The 17,149-nt window shown below is 43.9% G+C and overlaps 1 protein-coding gene across 4 annotated transcripts in view; it reads right to left on the bottom strand.

The window, feature by feature from the left end:
• SMAD9 (SMAD family member 9) overlaps positions 1–17,149 on the bottom strand; it is a 66,280-nt gene that overhangs the window by 13,126 nt on the left and 36,005 nt on the right. For 2 of the 4 annotated variants that reach the window (XM_086329330.1, XM_086329331.1), the window contains exons 2-4: positions 13,329–13,965; positions 6,020–6,277; positions 2,178–2,399 (exon numbers count right to left, since the gene is read on the bottom strand). In XM_086329330.1, coding sequence (XP_086185456.1) covers positions 2,178–2,399; positions 6,020–6,277; positions 13,329–13,740 — 892 coding nt within the window. In that variant the 5' untranslated portion in view covers positions 13,741–13,965. The remainder of the gene's footprint in view (positions 1–2,177; positions 2,400–6,019; positions 6,278–13,328; positions 13,966–17,149) is intronic. The other 2 variants (XM_086329332.1, XM_086329333.1) reach the window with 2 other exon arrangements.

Genomic DNA, 17,149 nt, shown 5'->3' with positions numbered 1-17,149 from the left:
AGCTAAGAACCAGGGAAGCCACAGGAGCCCCTGAGAGAGGTCCCCCTGACCTCACATAAGACCAATCACTCTTGCTTTGGAAATATTCCATGCCATGCTTTATGGCATGTCTTGTAGCCACCCTCCACCCCGCCTTTTTTTCCCCCAGTTCAGTTCAGTTGCTCCATCGTGTCCGACTCTTTGCGACCCCATGAATTGCCACAGCACGCCAGTCCTCCCTGTCCATCATCAACTCCCGGAGTTCACTCAAACTCATGTCCATCGAGTCGATGATGCCCCCCAAACCCCACACATCAAGGCAATTCCAAAGCAGCTTTCTGAGAAAACTGTGCCTTTGCCTTGGGTACCCTGTTGAGGCTGGGGTGTCCTTCCATCCAGGTGAGTGCTTCCTAGGCTCTCTGTATCTTGCTCTGATGTTTTTTTAACCCTGTAGATTATCTCTCAGTTAGTAACATGACACCAGCCCTCCACGTCTATCCGTCCACATCAGCAGCACCTTGAACAAACTGCTTTCAGAAAGCTTCCCAGAAGGTATTCAACACTCTCTGCATATTTTAATTCTATTTTTAGATCAAGTGGCTTAAGTAGAAGTCTCTCTTGCGGACCAATCTGCAAAGCCCTGCAGCAAATGGCTCTACAGCAGCACATTTTAACATTCTATCTTTAGATCACCTGACGATTCTTATAAAAATCATTCCAAAGTAAAACCATCCTGAGAAATTTAAGAAGTCAAAAGTATCACTTCCTGTGAGGACTGACTATGTTTTCCCCTTGGGATAGAAGTTACAGATTAAGTTTCCGTTTTCTGAACTCTCTGGGAGCCTAGGGGAAAATTTTAACCACAGTCATAATCACAGTGCTAATTCTGAGGGATGACATACTTGTACTCATCTCCTCGACCCACTCTCAGCTTCTGACTTTCTCTTTTTGATTTATCATTTCTCTATAAAGGCTTCTCGTAAGCCACCACAGAGCCACTATGGGAAGATACAGGATAAAATAAAGTAACTGTCACCATTAAGGGTTAACATCAGTGAACAAATTCGGCCTGCCTCTAATCGACGGTCTGTAGGTTGACAACAGGAGACGTTTGGGAGATAGATAGGAAAAACACAGATTGCATCACACATGAAATAATGGTCTTCCCTGGAAACTTGAAAGAAAAGTCTTGTGGCTACTTCCCAAGGTGGTAAGTGCTGGACGGGGAGAGAAAAGATCAAATGGCCCTGAAGCCTCTTTACACCTGTGATTTCAGTGGACAACCAGGCATCATTCAGATTGCCAACTCTTCGGATAGGAAAGAAAATATGAGGGCTTCCCTGGTGGCTTCCTTCCTGACAATGCAGGAGGCACAGGTTCCATCCTTAGTCTGGGAAGATTCCACACGCCAAGGAGCAACTAAGCCTGTGCTCCACAACTACTCAGCCTGTGCTCTAGAGCCTGGGAGCCACAACTACTGAAGCCCTCGCAACCTAGAGCCCGTGCTCCATAACCAGAGACCTGTGGACCGAAACTAGTGAGCAGCCCCTGTTCGCCACAGCTAGAGAAAAGCGCGCGCAGCAACGGAGACTCAGCACAGTCAAAACTAAACAGAAATAACTAAAGATCCTCAACCAGGCCTCAGGCTAGGCTGAGACAATCACACCGATGAGGTGGGTTCCAAAGGCGTCATTTCCAGACCCGAGTGAGGCCTGTGCTGGTTCAGCTGTTGTAAAAGTACCTAGACACAAGAAAACCCCAATCCCCTACCAAAGGCTTCTAAACAAACAAGTCATCGGATTTTTAATGAGCTCCCTTCTCAGTCTCTAAAAGTAACTTTACCTGATACAGATTCCTCCTCTTCAGAAGTCATCCTATTTAGCATTTGAGGCAACTCAAAAATAATTCTTGCTACATCTCTTCAATCATTTCATCCTGTCTTTGTATTTCTCGTCTTGTTCATCTTCTAACACCCACCCTACGCCATCCCCCAGAAGATGCTGTGTCTACCTCAGAGGTGGAGACACTAAAAGACCCCAAAAGCTCTCACGCTCTCCCCAACAGAATCCCCAGCAGTCTCCCAGCTCCCAGCCCTGGGAACATCCCACTGGGCCACGCAGCCAATCCGTGGCTCGTTTCTGTTGCCGTGTTTGTTAGCCCAGAAGAACATATGCAGTGGATTACACATTTGCCTTTACCCTTTCCTATGTGTCTTCTGGTATTTTCTATCGTTGAGTTTCTGTTTACATTAGAAAGAAGTCCGAGACAGAATCTGTTCCTGTTATTTGAAGGATCTGTGAATCCATCGATCAGCACGCTTCGGGAGGAAGCCTGGAATGTCTCCCCGACGCGGTTGTTCAGTTCGTAGTAGGCGACGGAGCACCAGTGCTGCGGCTCCTCATAGCAAACGGGCCGAAAATCTGAAACAGAAGTGAATCAGACAGGACATCACCACCACCGTGCCCGGGGCCTCCCAGCCCACGGCTCCACCAGGAAACCGAGGTGACCGCTGTCCCCCAAAGGCTGGCTGTGAGAGCCACTGGACTGCTGTGCGTTGTTTTCAAACTTGCCTCTTTCACGGAAGCTGCTTGCAGGCTGCTCACCTGGTCCACGTACCTGGGAACAGGGGCCAATGTCCTGATGACTCTCCCAAGGCTGGAATCTTTGTAAATAAGTTTATTATTTTTGAGGGGCCAGGCAACGTTGGTATGATTGGATCTGTGTAAACTTCATCCCCCTACCCAAAGGAAACACGGCTAAAAGGAAGTTAGAAGGTCATGTCACCTTTACAGCTGAGAGACAGCATTTTACTGCCAAACTGAATTCCTATAGCAAAGAGTATCCTTTTCTAAAGAACTAAAGATGAAAAATAATTGTTCAGATATGATAAAAAAATCAAAGCAAAAATACTGCATATGATTTAAAATTGTTAAGAAAGAAAAAAAATTCCATATAGACTCACATTCTTCTTTGTGTATATATGGGATTATTATTTCATGCCATAAATATACTTTAAAGGGAGAGATCTAATTCATTAGGAAATTGATGAATGTTATGTTTTCACCCCAAATGTTTCAAAGTAAGTTGCCAGTAAATTCAGAAACCCAATTTCAGAGTTCTTTCTTTCTTTGCCACTCACGTTCTTTTTCTGCCTTTCTATTGATTATAGTATCTTTCTTTTCTTTGCGTATCCTAGTAATTCTTGTATCTAGAGTGTGTTCTTATAAGCACTAAAATATAAACTTACAAAACAGATAAATTAGGGGGTTGTTATTTGGTTTCCAAATGGACCTTCACTTATGAAAGAATTCCCCCTGAGATATGTTGAATAGTAAAGTCCTTTAGACCCTCCCTTCTTGGTGTGGTTCCTGGGACCACAGCCCCTGCAGCAACCTAGGAACTTCTTAGGAATGCAGATTCTTAGAAGCCACTCCAGATGCAGGGAATCAAAATTTGCATTTATAAAAGATCGCCACACGGTCTGTGTGAACCTTAAAGCTGAGCAACATTTACCTAGCTTATTACAAGGACACAAACTGGAAGGAAATCCACCACAAACCTTTGTTGTTGTTGTTGTTCAGTCGCTCAGTTGTGTAGGTGGATTCTTTACTGTCTGAGCCACCAGGGAAGCCCATGAATCCTGGAGTGGGTAGCCTACCCCTTCTCTCGGGGATCTTCCCGACCCAGGAATCAAACTGGGGTCTCCTGCATCACAGGTAGATTCTTTGTGCTGGACGCACAAAAGAGAAGGCGACTGATCTCAGAGTGGTTGACAAGACACAGTGTGCCAGATGTGACAGTAGATACACATAGAAAATAGCAGCTGTGCTATTGAAGGGCAAAAGGAGTGACTGACGGTGTAACTCAGTGTGATAGATATGACAGTAGATACACATGGAAAATAGCAGCTGTGCTGCTGAAGGGCAAAAGGAAAGACTGATGGTGTAAGTCAGAAGGGAAGAGGAGGGACAAAGCCCTTATCTTCCCACGTTTTATAAGTTTTCTGAGGACGGGAATAATTTCAATTAACATTTTAATTCTCCTTTCTGAACCCTAAGGCAATGCTTGCACACAATAAGAGCTTGACAAATAACTGTCAAATAGTGGGTTGGCCAAAAAGTTTGTTGGGGTTTTTCTGTAACATCTTAAGGAAAAACCTGAACTAACTTTTTGGCCAACCCAATGACTATGGGAAGACATGAGAGGCAGGTTGCAGCATCTGGCACCAAATGCATTTGTGCACACCCTTAAAAGGGCTTCTCAGGTGGCGCAGTGGTGAAGAATCCGCCTGACAGTGCAGGAGACATGGGTTCAATCCCCGTGTCGAGAAGGTCCCTTGGAGAAGGAAATGGCAACCCACTCCAGGATTCTTGCCTGGGAAATCCCATGGGCAGAGGAACCTGGTGGGCTACAGTCCACGGGGTCACAAAGAGTCGGACGCGGCTGAGCAACCAAATAACAACACCCTTAGGAACTTGTGAGCTGGGGGTATTCTTTATCTCACTCTCACAAGGTATGTAAATCTCTCCTTCATTACCTGACTTAGATCCACCTTTCGAAGGAAAGGACTCCCTTGGATTGCAGAGAAAGGCAGTCAGAGAAGAGACCTACCACTGATTCCGCTACACTGCCTGCCCTCAGGCCACGTCTTCCTGGTTAAGTATTTTACAATCTTACTTCTAATTCCTTAAATTAAAAAAGAAAAATCCCTGGAAATTCCCAAGGATGATGTTCAAATCCATCTAGTTTCTCAGAGCTCCTGCACCCCAGGCAAGGCTTGCAGATAAAAAGAGCTCAAAATATCTGTTAAATAAATGAGCATAGGAAGACCTGAATGAGGTGGATGACAGCAGCCAGCACCAAATGCATTCATGCATGTCTGCAGGAACTTGTCAGCTCCTGATATTCCTTATTTTACTAGAAGAAACTGATAACTCATACCAAGTGAAGCAAGTCAGAGAAAGACAAATATCATATGATATTGCTTATATGTGGCATCTAAAAAAAGGCTCCAAAGGAACTCATCTATAGAACAGAAATAGAGTCACATATGTAAAAAATAAACCTATGGGAAAAAACTTATGGTTATTGGGGGCAGAGAGGGGAGGGATAAATGGGAAGATTGGGATTGATACATACATACATACACACTACTAGATAGCATATTGAAAAGCAGAGACATTACTTTGCCAACAAAGGTCCGTCTAGTCAAGGCTATGGTTTTTCCCGTGGTCATGTATGGATGTGAGAGTTGGACTGTGAAGGAGGCTGAGCACCGAAGAATTGATGCTTTTGAACTGTGGTGTTGGAGAAGACTCTTGAGAGTCCCTTGGACTGCAAGGAGATCCAACCAGTCCATTCTGAAGGAGATCAGCCCTGGGATTTCTTTGGAAGGAATGATGCTAAAGCTGAAACTCCAGTACTTTGGCCACCTCATGCAAAGAGTTGACTCATTGGAAAAGACTCTGATGCTGGGAGGGATTGGGGGCAGGAGGAGAAGGGGACGACAGAGGATGAGATGGCTGGATGGCATCACTGACTGGATGGACGTGAGTCTGAGTGAACTCCGGGAGTTGGTGATGGACAGGGAGGCCTGGCCGTGCTGCGATTCATGGGGTCGCAAAGAGTCGGACATGACTGAGCGACTGAACTGACTGACTGACTGACTATATATAAAATAGCTAATTAACAAGGACCTACTGTATAGCACAAGGAACTCTACTCAATACACTATAATGACCTATATGGGGGAAGAATCTAAAAAAGAGTGGAATATGTATATGTGTAAGGGATTCACTTTGCAATACACTTGAAATTAACCAACACTGTAAATCAACTACACCCCAATAAAAATTTTTTAAAAAGAAAAAAAACTGATAACTGCTCCAAAATGGACTGAGTCCTGATCAAGAGGGTGGGCAGGGTCCAAGGGCCCCCTAGAGCCTGTGGTTTGAACTGCAAGTGACAAATGATGCTCACGATGGCCCCGCCCACACAACCGCGTTGGATCGCATCCCAGGAGACCGCGGCCGGCACTGACCTGAGTGCTGGAAGGGGCTCTCCGGCTCGGAGGGGCTGCCCGGGGAGTGGGGGTAGCCGGCCGCGCACGGGGACGGCGGGAACGGGGCCCCGGGCGACGGCGGGAAGGTGGGGCACGGAGGCTGCTGGAAGGAGTCGGGGTAGGTGGCGTTGTGCGGCATGAGAGGCTCGCTGTGCAGGGACGCGCTGCGGAACTTGGCCAGGAGGCTGAGCTGCGGGTTGTACTCGCTGTGTCGGGGTACCAGCACGGGCGGCAGCACTGGGGGAGGAAGAACCCACGCGTTAGATCCTCCGCTCGGCGCCCCCAAATACAGAGTGGACGCGGGCTGCTGCTGTCTGTCCACTCGGGCCACAACCTGTTCATCATTCTGTGTGCTCCTCCTAGCACTGTCCAAGATGGTCCCATCTCTTCTCCAAAAGGGAGCTTGGCAATCAAGCTAAAGCAATGGTTTCACTCCTCGCAGCCAATTTAGGAAAAGTTTAGAGGAGAATCCTCCTGATGTCAGTAGTCTAAGAACTGCCTATTCATTCCCACAGCAGAAATGACTAGAGCTGCCAGCCCTGTTACCTGACCTTGTGGGGATCTAATCGTTCACCTCTTCCTCTGATTCTGCCATTAAAGTGTTTTTTCTTTCTTTCTTTCTTTTTTTCTTTTAATCAAAATCCGTTTCTATTGCTCATGATGAAACCCCAAGTCATGCCCTGGATATTTTTATTCAGATATTAATATCTCAGGAACTGTGTTGAATTATTTAGATGACTAGCCTAAATTTTTTAGGCTCCGTGGTGCTGGTTAAGTAAAAATATTCTACTTGTCTTTACCAGAAAGATTTAAAGGTAACTAAAAATTATAAAGTAAAAGATAAACAGTGAATAATAATAAAAGTGAAGAAGTAGAAGATGAAGCAGTAATAAGAACTTATCTGTTCATTTTAGTAAGTTTCCCTCTGGGTTCCCTACTTTAAAAAGAACATGAGTGTTTTTGCTCCTGACTCAACACAAAAACAAGGACAGATGCAATTCTCAAAGGCAAGCATTGTCCAGACATCCCTAGTGCCCACTGGCTTCTGAAGTGTCCCCAGGCTTGGCAGAAAGAAGTTATTCCATGGAGTGTTGTTGAGGGGTGAGCTGGGACCAACCTAAGTTGCAGAAGGAGAAGCAGGGGAAACAGACAGAGGAAGTGATCAAAGAAACAACAGGGGAAAATGTCTCAGAGCCTGAAGAAGGATCTATGTCATCAGATTGAAAACAGCCACAGAGTATACAGCCCAATGAGTGAAAAAAAGATCCATCATAGTCATACCATCTTGAATTTCAAACATCTAAGGACAAACTGAAAAGCTCCCAGAGGATTACCTCAAAGTCACCACAAGGACATGAGAAACTGATTTATGACATCCCGTCATCAATGCTGGACAGCAGACTGGATTTCTCTGCCGGTCCAGTGGTTAACAATCTGCCTGCCGATGCAGGGGACATGGGTTCGATCCTTGAGCCAGCAACTAGATCCCACATGATGTGAACAACTAAGACCATGTGCCAAGGCTCCTGAAGCCCCAGCTCTAGAACCCATGCTCTGCAACAAGGGAAGCCTCTGCAATAAGAAGCCTTGCACTGCAACGAAGATCTGGTTTTTAAAAGGCAATGGACTAATAATCTTCTAAAGGGAAATAATTTGAACCCCCAAATCCCACAATGGAAATATATAATAGCAAAAAATAACAATGTTATATTAACTTAAATAATAATATAATATAAACCAAAATATAGATTGAGAAAAGGAAGAAACGATAAAGGTGATATAAATTAACTAAATCTTCACCTTTTATGTTAGAGTCAATGAAATTAGCTAAAAGTGATAAATTTGGAAACAGATGTATAAGCATATTATTTAGAATTATCTATTTTTTTAGTAATAATGGAGAGAGCTAGCAGAAGAACCAAGCAAGAATGATTAAAAGAAATTGTTCCTGGAGATAGCTGAGGTAGCACTTGTTTCAAATCACTCTATGGATTTCCATCACATGCAAGTATCTATAAAAACTCTCATAAAAAGTAAATATTTTGGAGTAAACAGACAATAAGAACAGTATGGTAATAATCATATCCATCACAAATTTCACCATTTACCCACTATCATACATTTATCTCTTCTTGAAAGTGAAGTCGCTCAGTCGTGTCCAACTCTTTGCGGCCCCGTGGACTGTAGCCCACCAGGCTTCTCCATCCATGGGACTGTCCAGGCAAGAATACTGGAGTGGGTTGCCATTTCCTTCTCCAGGGGATCTTCCCGACCCAGGGATCAAACCTGGGTCTCCTGCATTGGAGGCAGATGCTTTAACCTCTGAGCCACCATGCAAACTATCTCTTCTTAACAAGCAATAATTTTCAGTTCTACAGATAGAATATAAACTCCAAGAGGCAGATGAACAGTTTTAAGCTAAACCACCACAAATGAGGGTGGCAGGGAAACAGTGATTTCTTCCTCCTTTAAAAGCCAGTATTTGCATATATTGCCTTATGAGATTATAGAACAATCCTCAATATCATGATGCAAAAATGACACAGATGATAAGCCATTCAATCTCCTTTTACTTATTCCATGAATATCAGATCAGATCAGTCGCTCAGTTGTGTCCGACTCTTTGCGACCCCATGAATCGCAGCACGCCAGGCCTCCCTGTCCATCACCAACTCCCGGAGTTCACTCAGACTCACGTCCATCCAGTCAGTGATGCCATCCAGCCATCTCATCCTCTGTCGTCCCCTTCTCCTCCTGCCCCCAATCCCTCCCAGCATCAGAATATTTTCCAATGAGTCAACTCTTCACATGAGGTGGCCAAAGTACTGGAGTTTCAGCTTTAGCATCATTCCTTCCAAAGAAATCCCAGGGCTGATCTCCTTCAGAATGGACTGGTTGGATCTCCTTGCAGTCCAAGGGACTCTCAAGAGTCTTCTCCAACACCACAGTTCAAAAGCATCAATTCTTCGGTGCTCAGCCTTCTTCACAGTCCAACTCCCACATCCATACATGACCACAGGAAAAGCCATAGCCTTGACTAGACAGACCTTTGTTGGCAAAGTAACGTCTCTGCTTTTGAATATGCTATCTAGGTTGGTCATAATCTTCCTTCCAAGGAGTAAGCGTCTTTTAATTTCATGGCTGCAGTCACCATCTGCAGTGATTTTGGAGCCCAGAAAAATAAAATCTGACACTGTTTCCACTGTTTCCCCATCTATTTCCCATGAAGTGATGGGACGGATGCCATGATCTTCGTTTTCTGAATGTTGAGCTTTAAGCCAACTTTTTCACTCTCCTCTTTCACTTTCATCAAGAGGCTTTTGAGTTCCTCTTCACTTTCTGCCATAAGGGTGGTGTCATCTGCATATCTGAGGTTATTGATATTTCTCCTGGCAATCTTCATTCCAGTTTGTGTTTCTTCCAGTCCAGCGTTTCTCATGATGTACTCTGCATATAAGCTAAATCAGCAGGGTGACAATATACAGCCTTGACGTACTCCTTTTCCTCTTTGGAACCAGTCTGTTGTTCCATGTCCAGTTCTAACTGTTGCTTCCTGACCTGCATACAAATTTCTCAAGAGGCAGATCAAGTGGTCTGGTATTCCCATCTCTTTCAGAATTTTCCACAGTTTATTGTGATCCACACAGTCAAAGGCTTTGGCATAGTCAATAAAGCAGAAATAGATGTTTTTCTGGAACTCTCTTGCTTTTTCTATGATCCAGCGGATGTTGGCAATTTGATCTCTGGTTCCTCTGCCTTTTCTAAAACCAGCTTGAACATCAGGAAGTTCACAGTTCACATATTGGTGAGCCTGGCTTGGAGAATTTTGAGCATTATTTTACTAGCGTGTGAGATGAATATAGAGGAATAAAAAGATGTCTTGCCTCATGAATAGTCTGAAAGTGAGGGGCTGACACACTAAATGACATAGGGCTTATTTTTCAATGATGCTTCTTGAGCACAGTGTTAACAATGATCAAATAAACACTCACTTTTCTTTTTTGGATGAAGAATTTGAATACTCTCTGTGACTTCAGTTCTAATATACCTACAGGGTATCCTTAACATTGATAAACAGAAGTCCTCATATCTGAAAGCAGAGACCTTCATTCCTCCATGGCCTGCAGATCTGACGCACCAAAAGAGAAGATGAATTTGTCTTTATTGAGATAAACATCTTGATAATGTATTTCTATCATCTGAGTAAAACTAAAGGCAGTGGAGATTTGTAAGGAAAGCTGATAGTATCATCAGAGTTGTAATTCAGCCTGACAAGATCCGTTAACCTTAGGATTGCACTGATCATATTTGTAAATACTTTCACTCAAAGCACAGCTGTCTTAGCCCCTGTGGACTACTAGAACATATAGACCATAGACTGGGAAGCTTATATACAACAGAAATTTCTTTCTCACAGTCCCAGAGGCTGGACAGTCCAAGAAGGGGGTGCAGCCTGGTCAGATTCTGGGCAGAGCCTCTACAGAAGGGCTGTAGGCTGCCTTCTCTCTGTGTCCTCATACAGGATGGGACAAGGGTTCTCTCTGGGGACCCGTTTATAAGGACACTAATCCCACTCATGGGGGTCTGGCTTCATGATCTAGCCATCTAAAGGCACTGCCTCTTAATATGATATCATCCTTGGGCATGAGGTTCTCAATATATGAATTTGGGGGGACACAGATATTTAATCTAGAGCAATAGCTATTCTTAATCACTCAGTTCTATTTCTGTGTGACAACTGCTGCTTGCAAATAAGACCTAGTGAGCTTACAGACATTGGTCTCAACATGTGCTCAGTCGCATCTGATTCTTTGTGACTCCATGGACTGTAGCCTGCCAGGCTCCTCTGTCCATGGGATGTCCCAGGCGAGAATGCTGGAATGGGTCACCATTTCCTCCTCCAGAGGATCTTCTCAACCCAGGGATCGAACCTGAGTCTCTGGCATCTCCTCCACTAGCAGGTGGATTCTTTACCACTGAACCACCTGGGAAGCCCCTCAACATAATGCTACCTTTTAAATACCACATCATCTAAGCATGACCTGGGGGCAGATCACGGAAGGAGTTAACTGTCTTATAAGGGACTGCAGAGCAAAGCTGAAAAAAGCTTTTGTATCTTTTTCAGAAGTCATGTGGTTTTGATAAAGTGTAGGAATTTAACACAGAGGAGAAATTATACTGAAATCACTTCCGGCTGCATGAAGAAAAATTGTTATGAGCCCCAAAAACATTTTTGCACGGCTTCTACGAGACACAAGCCACACAAAGTGAGGTCTGAGGACTGGTGAGACTTTACCAGCTGTTGGGTGCCAGTCCATCCAGATACAAGTATTCAAACTGAAAGTTTGTGTTTAGAAACTTAATAGCCACTTGACAGAGTAATTTTATATCTGTTGAAATGAATAGTAAGAAAAAAATTGAGGTTGTATTTTTTTAAATCAAGCTTTCATTTTTAAGTCTTTTAAAAATTTCATCTGCCCAGTAATTTATTTGTATTGTAAAAATATTGATATTTGACGGATTGGAAGCTTTTTTAAAACTGGTGCTTCACTGCAGATAGTTTGAAAAGCACTAAAATAGATTATTTTAATAGTTTGTGAGAAGGAAAAAAAAAATCTAGAATGCAGCCTTCAAGGTTCCAAGCATGGGTGGTCAAAAGATGAGAGATTTCAAAGGCAAAACTTCAGTTGTTTTATGGTAATTAGGGACCCAGCACACTTGCTGAACATTAGCATCTTTCATTGTTCTCCAAATATTGACTTTAAGCCTGGACAGAAAGCTAGATATAAAATTTGTCTTTTTATTTAAAAAATCAAAGTTAGGAATAAAAAAAGACAGCTTAAACATCACCTTAAAATTAACACCATATTTAGCCATCTTTCATCTTGGAAACTCAAACCTAAAATACCAAGATATGAAACCTGCCATATGTAAAAACATTCATTCTGTTATTTCTGAAAGAACCTCACATAATATGAAAAATGAAAACATCAAATAATCCTCTAAAATCAGGGTTTCGAGTGTTCAAAAGGAATGCCTGATACATCTTACAAACACATCTAATAACTACATTACTGAGGAAGAGAAAAATGATTTCCTGATGAACATTTTTCATGGGATATATTCTGAATGCTTACTATAACTCAAATCTTAGAAACAAAAAAGAAGTCGTTTCTGTCATAAACTCCTTAATGACATGTTCTTAAAGTAGATGAAGAAAGCCCAGAGAGAAGCAAGAAAGAGAAGAAAGCAAAGAGGTATATGATGTAGGGGAAAACACACTGGATTCACCAGGAAGGTGGGCCTTTCTCATCATGGTCTCATAATGTATCCTGAGTGACATGACTGTGAGAAGCGTCCACGCTCAGGCGGGTAACATCCTTGACATCAGTGTAACAGCATGATGGCAAGATTCAGGAGCCTGAAAGGTCACCTCACTAAGATTGCGCTAGGCTGGGCAGGACTTAACAGGGATGGCTACAAGGTTAACTGAATCCAGGAGGGAGCCAGGCGGCAGGCTGGACTCCCCCACCACCTGTGTTCCTAGACAGAGCCGCCTCCTGATGGACATGGGCTGCTTCCCAGAGCGCATGAGCCGGCCCCTCCAGGAACGGGGAGAGGAAGCTCCCTCAAAAACTGCATCCCTGTAGCTGCAGAACCCTCCACTCAAAGAGAAAAGCAGTCCAACTGTTACACCAGTGTGAAGGAACAAAGATGAACACCGGACTTAACACACACGTGCGTGCCTGAAACGTTTTAGGATTAATACTTTCCTATATTTAAAGTCATATTTAAGAAGAGCTGCCAATCTCCCCTCACTGCCATTGTTTTCAGTCTTGGAAGGGTTTCCAGCAACTCTGCCATCATCTGCTTAGTTTAGAGGACACCTCTGCTTACTTTAGCGTGGGGAGAGTGCAGCTGGTTTAGTTCAGTACAGCTGAGTTCAAGGGGAGGAAACGGGGAGAAAGATTTCTTTTTTAAACAGTTGATCACGTCAAGGCCATATTTAGACCTTTCAAGAACTGGACGATGACTCGAAAATATATCAAAATAAAATGCCGTTTTCCAAAATCACACAAAGCTTACATCTATACTGAAATGAAAGATCTTCTGTCTAGGTTATTCTGACTACAAAATTTTGGATCGGCCTCTCCAAACTGAACCTCCCTCGTTCTGTCTCTCTTGCAGTGGTGGTAGGGGGTTCCTTCTCCTGACGGTGGCCCATGGCTCTCCACTAACCGGGATGCGCCCTCTTACCTGTCACGGTTAAACCATGAAGGAAACCCACCTGGCGTCTCCACGCGGCGGTAGTGGTAGGGGTTGATGCACACCTCTTTCTGCTTGGAGCCGAATGGGAACTCGCAGCACTCCAGCGGCTTCAGCTCGTGGTGGGACTGCAGGTCCGGCCAGCGCCACACCCGGCAGTAGATGACGTGGGGCAGCCCCTTGCGGTGGGACACTTGAAGCCGCCCGTCCAGGGAGCGGGGAATGGTCACGCACTTGCTGGGCTGCCCCGGGCAGCTGAGCGCCCTCTCCAGCTCATCCATGGCTCCTTTCTTCTTCTTTAACTTCTTCACTAGAGAGTCCACTGCCTTCTCCGCCCACTTTTCCTCTTCATCTCCTTGCTTCCAGCCGAGCAGTCTCTTCACTGCCGGGCTGGTGAAGGAGAAGAGGGAGCTTATGGGGGTGCTGGAGTGCATAAGAGGGGGGAACTGCAGGCGTCCGGTGCACACAGGAGCTGGACCCACAGCCCTTCACTGCCTGCAGGGACCGAGCAAAGTGACCAAGGACGCCCCTTGGGAGGTCATAGGTCCCAAGTCCCCAGGGACGTCATAGGTCTTCCCTTTCTTCTGGAAGTGACTGTGACCAATGCAGGCTGAGAAGCAGTTGACTTTCTCCAAAGCCCTGGGGTGGGCAGGACAACTCTGGGGGGAGGAAAAAAAAAAAAAGACTTCATTGAATTTCATTGGGATAATTTTCAGAAAAGGGTAAAGGTTGGGTGTAAGAGAGAAAATATTTTTCAGATGTTCTATATTTGAAAACACTTAGGATTTCCCTGGTGGTCCAGTGATTAAGAATCCACCTGTCAATGCAGGAGACATGGGTTCAATCCCTGCCCTGGGAAGATCCCACATGCCACAGGGCAAATCAGCCACAGGCCAAATCATGCACCACAGCTACTGAACCCATATGATAGCCACAGCTACAGAGCCTGTGAACTGCAACTACTGAAGCCCAAGTGCCCTAGAACCCACGCTCCACGGCAAGAGAAGCCTTCACAGTGCGGAAGCCTGCACGCCACAAAGAGTAGCTTGGGCTCGATGCAATTAAGAAAGCCCATGTGCAGCAACAAAGACCCAGGACAGCCAGAAATTAATTAATTAAAAATAATAAAGGCAGATACCAAAAAAAAAAAAAAAGAAAACTCTTATTAGTCATCTTGACTCTTCCTTCTGTTTTATGCCCTATTCCAAGTCTTGGTAATTCTGCCTTCAAAACGTCTTTCAAGTTTGGGAGGTTTCTCTCCATTTCTGCCAACATCTAAGCCTCGCCCCACCTGACCTCTCCCTTTGATCACTGCAACACTTCTGAAGGAGCTCCTCTCTTCCAATTCTAATCCATGGATAGAGGAGCCTGGCAGACTACAGTCCACCGGGTCATAAAGAGCTGGACACAACGGAGGGATTAACACAGTAATCTCACCACTCTCGTTTATGCTTCCAAACTACTTTATAGGATAGTGGTTCTCAAAATGTGACCCAAGGGCCCCTGGGAGTCCCAGAGTCCCCTTTAGGGGACTGTGAGAGCCTCTCTTTTCCAACTAAGACATCTGGGTGCCCTAAACCTTCCCCCATGTACTTGAACCCAAACAACAGATCACAACAGATTGTTTGCAGGAGCAGTAATGAGAATCCAAGTGTCATAGTCAACCAGGCATTAAGGAGACTTGCAAAAATACAAAACAATAACACTCTTCACTATTGGGGGGTAAAAGCTGATTTTTAAAAAGTAAAAATGTTTGTTATTCATAATATATAATGAGTTTATCATTGTCTTTAATAACTCAGTAAACGTTCTAAGCTTTTCAGTCTTAATTCCTAAAATGGTGCAAAAAAAAAAAAAAAATGAGCCACATCAACAAAGGTTCTTTGGAGTTCTCAATAATTCTTAAAAGTAGAAAGGGGTCATAAGACCAGAACGTTCTAGAAGTTACACACAGTCACACACCATCACTTTTGTTATTCTCCCTTAAAATCAGCTGAACTTTTCTTTGCCTTCTCATCCCAAGGAGACATTCCTCCCCAGTTTTTTAACAGTCCCATTTAAATTTCCTGAGGTAGCTCTGCATTTCCTCTTCTGTGAAAAAATAGCTGGCTTAAACAAAACCCTCTGCTTCTTCCAGATTTTAGAAACCAGCTCCCTTGTTTCCCTTGTAAAATGGTTGCTGGTAGGATTTTGGAGAAAGCTGACTCATTTTAGCATCTTGGAATCAATCTAGTTCATCATCTCCAACAACTGCGCGTTTAATACGCATGAGACGTAATTTTCCCCTTTGCCTCCCTGGAGTTGCACCTTTCTGGGTTCAATTACATACACGTCTTTGGACAGAGGTGCTGTCACAACTCCTGCTCTTATCATGATCATCAGGCAGCTCTGTGAAGAAGGGTTATTGGTGGCTCAGACGGTAAAGAACCGGCCTGCCAATGCAGGAGACACGGGTTCAATCCCTGGGTCAGGAAGATCCCCTGGAGAAGGAAATGGCAACTCGCTCCAGTGTTCTTGCCTGGGAAATCCCATGGACAAATGAGCCTGGTGGGCTATTGTTCATGGGGTCTCAAAAGAGTAGGACATGACTTAGCAACTAAACAACAATAACAGAGCTGTGTGAAGAGGATGGCAGTCTGATTACACAAAAATGGGTGACATTCAATAAACATGAAGCAACACGTACTTCACTTTATTCCTTGTGTAGACTTTAGTTAGCCCTGTATACAGAGAGAGGGTAAACTATGGTGAAAGGAGAGTTAAAGACTCCATAGCTGTTCTTTTTCTCCTGGCAGTTTGACTTACACTCAGTTTTATTTGGAAAGGTTGATTTTGTGGCTTAACAATCATGAATTTATAAAGTATAGTTAAGTCACTGTGTTCAAGCTCTGTTTACTTAATTGAGACAGGCTGCCTTAAAGCAATCGTTGAAGAGGATGAAGGGCTCTGAGGAGGAGAAGCAACATGACACAGAATAACCTGAACCTCAAAAGAGCTCTGAATTCTGCTTAGTTTTACACAGAATTTTTTATTAGTAAATCGTGGCATAACTCTTGAAGCTTAGGCCATCAGTAGAAAACAGCTGCTTATAAAGATGTTCAGTAGAGTTAAACTAAAAGACCCTTTAGAAAAACTTTTGCTCCAGGAAACAAATCACAGTTCTGCAAACCCGGGTTTGCTGCTATTGTTTTAACTGCTCCAATCTACTAATGGCCTGGGAAATCAATTTATTGGAACAAATTGCTTTTGTGGAAAAAAAAAAACAGACCCTATTTCAGTGCAGCTAAGAAACAATAGGTATTATTTCATGTAAAAGCTTCATTTGGAGGTACGTGTTCCGTGTATGTGTGTGTGTGTGTGTGTGTGTGTGTGCATGTGCGCCAAGTATCGAAGGTCACTTTGCAAAATTTGTTATTGTGGGTTACAGTAGAAAAATGTTTGAAAAGCATTACTCCTAAATGATACATTTCCTCAAGCCATGTCTGTGTGAGCTGTACCCTGATGAGTGACTTTCGGGGTCCACTGTCCCTCCTTGTCCCCTGGGGAAATTCCAACTAGTCAAGAATCTAGGGTCTGAGAACCCTGGTTCTGCAGTCTGATTTCACTGCCACATTTCAAATCTTTATGAGTCTCACCATGGCTCCAAAACTATGGTTTTATTGGCACAAGACACAGCTCCTGTTCCATCACACAGAGCCCTTGCCTTAGTGGGGAGGCCCCAAAGAATCAACTTTAGAATCTCTGAGTAACAAACGCCAAATTCATAATAGTGACCTCTGGATAGGGAAGGAAAAGAATACAAAATACCAAAAGGTTATAGTTAAGGAATTAAATTTAATATCT

This window comes from Bos grunniens, chromosome 12, assembly GCF_055505025.1.
Source record: "Bos grunniens cultivar Pamir isolate PY7600 chromosome 12, Bosgru_T2T1.0, whole genome shotgun sequence".
NCBI lineage: Eukaryota > Metazoa > Chordata > Mammalia > Artiodactyla > Bovidae > Bos > Bos grunniens.
This window is presented reverse-complemented; position numbering and strand designations above follow the sequence as displayed.